Here is a 6,243-nt window from a genome sequence, read left to right as displayed (position 1 = left end):
ATAACCAAATACTAGAAAGTGTTTTCCAACTTATTTTTCATTATATAGCTAAATATTAAAAAATAATTTACTTTTTTAGAATTTATTTTTCTAGAATTTATTTTAAAAAAACCTACTTTCTAACAAATAAACAAATAAACGGGTTTTAGAAGAATTTTATCGAAAAATCCAAATTATTTGGGTATAAAATCAATAGAAAAGGTTGTTTGGGGAGACAATCGATAATACTCCAATAATTGGGGGGTATAATTGAAGTTTTCCCTAACTTGTTCGTTGATCTATGTGAATTCCCTAAAGTGGCCTTGTGAACCGACAAGTACTTTAGTTGATTTGTAAGGTGCTCTTAAAGACAAGAAGTGGAGCTTTATGGTAACTTCATCTAGATTGACATGGCTGGCTCTTGAAGTGATGGGAGTTGCATAGGCTGGCATTCCAGAGAGAGACGTTAGAAACCTCTGATTTTGTAGCCCACCAGCACAGGGCACCCAGCTGCTTGCTAGAGTTTCCTTCTTTATTAGAGTTCGGACTTGTAGCTAGGCCTACACTCTAGACAACATTTTGATTGCAGTATGGTTTATTCTTGTTTAATTAAACATACCATATCTATATATACTCTATTTGTAATATTCGAAGACAATTAGACGTCTTTTTTTCAATCTTTTCATGTCATGTGGCTTTTATTTGACCATTTTGCTAGTAATAAAAAGTTGGCTAAAGAAACCCAAATCACTTTCGATTGGAAATAGCAGGGTAGTTTTGCCCAAATTATAGATTACAAGAAATTAAAATACTAGAAGAGATCAGAAATCCTGCAGATTAAGAGTGCTTTTACTGTGGATTTAGAAGTGTTTTGCGTTGAAAATTTTTGTATGTGCGGTTGAGTTCTTGGCAACGTGGCTTCTTTGTTATCATAATATACATATATTTTGTGTTTTTGTCTCGAAATATGGTTAGGGCCAGACACCAGCATACAGTTTTCCTCTCATATGGATCTATCACCAAAACCTTGTCTGGCCATTGCTATGCATCGCCACACACATTGCCTCTCTGTGTTAGAAAAAGGGTGGGGCTTATTCATTCGAAGATCGCTTGTCAGCCAAGGAAGAAAGGTTTTTGATCTCTTCTGTGCTTTGCTTTTAGTTTTATTTAGTGTCAATTGGCACAAATAAGATTTTTTAAACAGAATTGTCCTCTACGGTGGTGTGTGCACTTTCGCTTTCTGTTTTAATAACCCAGATTTTACATGATGAATTCTGATGAAGGAATACATGATTGACAAGGCAGCCATGAGCAGTAGATGAAGGCTACTTTTCAACTCGAAAGCCGTGGGGAAGTTTCTTGCATACTTGCTGAAATAATGGTATAGTATATTTTCATAACAGTGTACTTGCAAAAGCTTGAAACTCATCCCTTAAGAAGGAAAGATTTAGACCATACATTTGAAGTTTAGTACCTAATCGAGCCATTGTGCAGAATATTGTGTTTCAACGCCCTTAGTAGTTCCAACAACCTGCAATGATGCTTGAATAATTGCTATCACAATAACATTTGTTCATTTTCATTCATGTGCACCTTTATACATGGATTTTCTATAGTTTTTTCTTTTCTTTTCTAAACATCTATGGTGTTCAATTATGGAGTATTAAGCGAAAATTGAATTTTTCAGGGGCAAAATTCTTAAAGCATCGAAGAATTGGGCAGAGAGAACTATCCAAGTCATTGTTGTTACTGATGGTGAGTGTATCTTCGGGCCTGGGGGTCTTGGTTGCCAGGTATTGATGCTCATAAATTTATTTACAAATTGGATGTGCAAACCCCTTCTTGTCTCTTAATGATGCAATGGTTTTACATTCGTTAAGGAATGATGATTCTGCTCGGAAAACTCTCTCTATAGACGGCATTAGGAGGATTACTTGCCTTTGCAGTAAGGATAAATCTGCTAAATGTACAACAATTTCATACTCATTTTTCTTCTATTAGTTTGACACACCTCAATAACTGCTTTACTAGAGCTATTAGTTGTCCCTTGCTATTTAGTTACTATAACCTTCCAACTGTATTCGATACACACAGGGCACAAACAGTGAGAAGCTGTTGAATGATGAGTTCTATATTGGTTTTGGACAGAGGAGGGTAACTAGACAGGTAGAGTAATTTTACTTTCTTCCATTTCCAATCGACTGATATTTCTTCTTTTCTTTTCTAGATTTTAAATCATTCCAAGTCTCAAGATTTGTGTTTGTTATTTATTGATGTTTCTTTTGAATAATATTGCTTTTGTATTAAGTGATGTGGACTGAATTCTTTCTGGTCGAGCCAATGGTTAAAGAAGTTGTGATAGATGTCGCTCTTTCGATTTATAAATCGGTGCTTTTTTTTAAGTTTCCTGAATCGTTGAGGTTGCTGCTTTGAATAATGTTGTCATTTTTTCATTGATTTTTATTGCTTTCTCAACAATGTTTGTGTGTTGGTTGTTGTTATGTGGGTTGTTTGTTCGCTTTGAGAGTTGCTACTCAGTGAGTTCGTAACTTTCTCCATGACTGGATTATTGAAATTGGTGCTTCGTTTTGGATCCCATAGTTGTACTTTTCATGAATTCCTGGGTGTGCTGGCATTTTACTGAGTTGATATACAAAAACACTATATCAATAAGAGGCAACTACAGGGTGCCAAGCAAGCTATTAATGAAGGAAAAATTGTAGTGCTTTGACAGCAGCTTGCAGATCATTGGCCGAAGAGATCACTTAATTGCGATCTCCAACTCCTAGGATCCTTGCATTCAAAGTCTTTCCCCCCTTAACTATTAATAAGTAAATTTTGTTGATCTCGAGATATGTCTGGTTTAATTTCTTCTCAGGTCTTGTATGTGCGGTTGAGTTCTTGGCAACGTGGCTTCTTTGTTATCATAATATACATATATTTTGTGTTTTTGTCTCGAAATATGGTTAGGGCCAGACACCAGCATACCGTTTTCCTCTCATATGGATCTTCCCTTTCCACCAAATATCACCAAAACCTTGTCTGGCCATTGCTATGCATCACCAAACACATTGCCTCTCTGTGTTAGAGAAAGGGTGGGGCTTATTCATTCGAAGATCGCTTGTCAGCCAAGGAAGAAAGGTTTGATCTCTTCTGTGCTTGGCTTTTGGTTTTTTTTAGTGTCAATTGGCACAAATAAGATTTTTTAAACAGAATTGTCTTCTACGGTGGTGTGTGCACTTTCGCTTTCTGTTTTAATAACCCAGATTTTACATGATGAATTCTGATGAAGGAATACATGATTGACAAGGCAGCCATGAGCAGTAGATGAAGGCTACTTTTCAACTCGAAAGCCTTGGGGAAGTTTCTTGCATTCTTGCTGAAATAATGGGATAGCATATTGTCATAACAGTGTACTTGCAAAAGCTTGAAACTCATCCCATATGAAGGAAAGATTTAGACTATACATTTGAAGTTTAGTACCTAATCGAGCCATTGTGCAGAATATTGTGTTTCAACGCCCTTAGTAGTTCCAGCAACCTGCAATGATGCTTGAATAATTTCTATCACAATAACATCTGTTCATTTTCATTCATGTGCACCTTTATACATGGATTTTCTAGAGAGCACTGCTTGCTTCGGGGTACCCCATGCTCAACGCTGTTTGCTTCAGTTTAACAAGATTTTTATGCCGCTATACCAGGTTTTATGAATTTGCTCCTCCCGTCCGACTTCCATTGTTTCTTGGCAAATGGAATAGCAGCCAGATGTTCTCGTAACACAACAGCTTAGTAACAATTTAGATTTTGTTTTGTTAATGCATCTGAAGCCTGAAACTTTTTTTAATTACTTGAAATGTGCCCTGTGCCTCCTTTTTTCTTGTTTGATTTGTTTCCAGGGACTCTTGCACTGCGATACGATGTATAAAAACTCAATCGATACTGGAAGAACAAAGGCTAAAGCAATTTACTTGAGAATGGAAAGTATCTATGATCAAGTGGATTCAATTAAAACAAGAGCAATGAGCACATACTAATAAGTTGACAAAACCCCACATAAGTACAGCAGATATACACTTTGAGCATCTTTGGCATTCATCAATTCCATATAGCAAGTAGTACATTCATGCATTGTTCGCTTTCGGCATCCATCAGGACCATTATTATAGCTAGGAAAGACTGTGAGGCACGCATGTCTTGTTGATGAAGGTCTGGCTTGCTTAATCTGGCGCATAAAATGACAAAAAAATAATAGCAATTTCTCCTGTCATCCACAACCTGGAGGACGAGCAACAGATAACTTGCTGATTTACTTACATGCCAACCTGTAGAGATCATCTTAATAGAATGCTAGCCTTAGTTGAAACTCATAATAGTATATTTCCTTTAGATAAATAGCTTCATGGACCCTGAGAAATTAAAATAATATATTGTAAAAGAAAGAGATTTATTTGTGGTGTGTGAACGTCATAACATTAGTGAAATTAAAATAATATATTGTATAAATTTGAGTTAGCTTTTGCAGGGAAATGACTTTTGTTGCCGGAAAAAACCGCCTGAAATTTTGAACTTGTAGGGTGAAAAGTACTTCGTGCCTCAAGCTGGCTTGATCAGCTGCATATGCATATAAAAAATATTCAATTGCCCAGGATTTCTGCAGATGAGAGAAATAGTATATTTTAGATGTGTTGAAAGGTAATGTCCATAAGAGGAAACTGTTAGAATTAATTTTGAAATCTGGAACATAATTAAAAGAGAGTTTAAGATAATATAAAATTGACTTCTTTAAAGATTACTTCTTTTTTATTCTTCTAGGTTAAAATGTGCAATGCACTAACGATATGGTCATGTTTTTCAGTGTTTGGAATTATTATTAGATGAGTATAAATGTCTTAAAAATATCATAATCTGATTCCAAATTTATTTATTTATTATATAATCATTAATTTTATTAATAACATGGCTATTTAGGCCATAGCCATTTTTTTAAAAAAAAGAGCCTTACAAATTGAATGGGGAATTTACTGTTTAACCCTGTTTCTCTCCTTCTCTCAACAATTGGCTAGGCTGAGTTTTTAGATGCTCATACAAAAATAAAAATAAAAAAGTGAATCTCATCAAATATGAATCACAATTTACAAATTAAAAAAAAATTGTTATACTTTGGTGCGTTAAAAATTCTCGTGGTCCTGAATTAAGTGGACATTGGGTCATCGGTTCGGAGAAATTTTATTAATAATTTTCATGCAACAGCCATTATCGTACAAGAATATTGGCACCTGGAGACTAGTGGCCCGTATATACGCCAGCTCGGCGATCAGGATCAGCCACTTTATATCTCTATAAGGGATATATACGTCATGCTCCCGATTTCTGTCAGATTCCCCTGAACGAAGCCACTTCCACGAATGCGGGCAGCATTAGATTTTTTATTTATTAATATAAAAACACTGGAGCTATGGTTTCAATCTGGGGGTGTGTTTAGGGGTGTATCCAACCTAGCTTGTTATTAATTTTAGGTTATATTTGTTTTTTAAAAAATTATTTTTAAATTTTTTATGTTTATTGTCATTAAAAAAAATTAATCAATGAAAAATATTTTTTAATCAATAAAAAATATTTTTCGATCAACCAAAAATATTTTTCAGTTAAATAAAAATTTGACTTGCTTTTTAGAAAATTATTTTTTTTATCCGTGTTTGTTTTTTGAAAAGTGATTTCCAGAGAAATACTTTCCAAATTTTTTTGTGTTTATTTGCTGTTACGAAAGTTGGTAAATAAAAAACTTTTCTAGTTAAAGAAAAATTTGGCTTGATTTTTAGAAAAGTGTTTTACTAAAAAATTTGGGAGGAAAACACTTTCCGGAAGTTGTGAAAAATTTATAAATATCATTATTTGCTGATTATATCAAATTTGATCCTCAAATTTTTAATTGCTATATATATTTTATTTTAAATATTTATTTTTTAATTTAATTTCTTAAAATTTTATTTTTATATTAACTTTGGTTTTTATTTTTATAATTATTATTTTTTTTCTCCTATTATTTTTTATTGAAATTTTTTATCTATCAAATTTAGTCCTAATTCTTTTGATTGTTACTTATTTTATTTGAAATACTTTATGAAATGTTAATAATTATTATTTTAATTTCTTCATCTTTTTTTATTTTATCTTTATTATTTTAATTATTATTTATTTTATTTGAGATAATTTACAAAATATTTTTTTTTATTTTTTTTTTTTTTTATTTTTTTATTTTTTA

The 6,243-nt window shown here is 33.0% G+C and overlaps 2 protein-coding genes across 21 annotated transcripts in view; one reads left to right on the top strand and one right to left on the bottom strand.

The window, feature by feature from the left end:
- LOC105141426 (endonuclease/exonuclease/phosphatase family protein) overlaps window positions 1-6,243 on the bottom strand; it is a 32,052-nt gene that overhangs the window by 8,853 nt on the left and 16,956 nt on the right. The gene's annotated exons all lie outside the window — the stretch shown is intronic.
- On the top strand, window positions 356-3,672 carry LOC105141429 (uncharacterized). 17 transcript variants are annotated; one of them, XM_011048650.1, is made up of 4 exons: window positions 576-1,109; window positions 1,667-1,772; window positions 1,860-1,924; window positions 2,074-2,379. In XM_011048650.1, exons 1-4 carry the CDS (start codon window positions 947-949, stop codon window positions 2,085-2,087), a joined length of 348 nt encoding a protein of 115 aa, XP_011046952.1. In that variant the 5' UTR covers window positions 576-946; the 3' UTR covers window positions 2,088-2,379. The 17 variants fall into 17 exon arrangements, 4 of the variants coding, with proteins under 4 accessions (XP_011046952.1, XP_011046953.1, XP_011046954.1 ...); XR_845385.1 differs by lacking the exons at window positions 1,860-1,924; window positions 2,074-2,379 and adding exons at window positions 1,237-1,526; window positions 3,605-3,672 and having other exon boundaries at window positions 581-1,109; window positions 1,667-1,734; XR_845386.1 differs by lacking the exons at window positions 1,860-1,924; window positions 2,074-2,379 and adding exons at window positions 1,237-1,526; window positions 3,603-3,672 and having other exon boundaries at window positions 581-1,109; window positions 1,667-1,734.

This window comes from Populus euphratica, unplaced genomic scaffold, assembly GCF_000495115.2.
Source record: "Populus euphratica unplaced genomic scaffold, PopEup_1.0 scaffold119.1, whole genome shotgun sequence".
NCBI classification, from domain to species: Eukaryota; Viridiplantae; Streptophyta; class Magnoliopsida; order Malpighiales; family Salicaceae; genus Populus; species Populus euphratica.
The sequence above is the reverse complement of the archived record's forward strand: the minus strand, read 5'-3'. Positions and strand labels throughout refer to the sequence as shown.

Bases quoted from the DNA above. Each gene is read 5' to 3' on its own strand.
- LOC105141429 (XM_011048649.1), top strand. From the start codon at position 947: ATGGTTAGGGCCAGACACCAGCATACAGTTTTCCTCTCATATGGATCT. The intron at 1,110-1,666 runs GTTTTTGATCTC...TGAATTTTTCAG, and splicing joins TTGTCAGCCAAGGAAGAAAG to GGGCAAAATTCTTAAAGCAT. The intron at 1,773-1,859 runs GTATTGATGCTC...ACATTCGTTAAG, and splicing joins CTGGGGGTCTTGGTTGCCAG to GAATGATGATTCTGCTCGGA.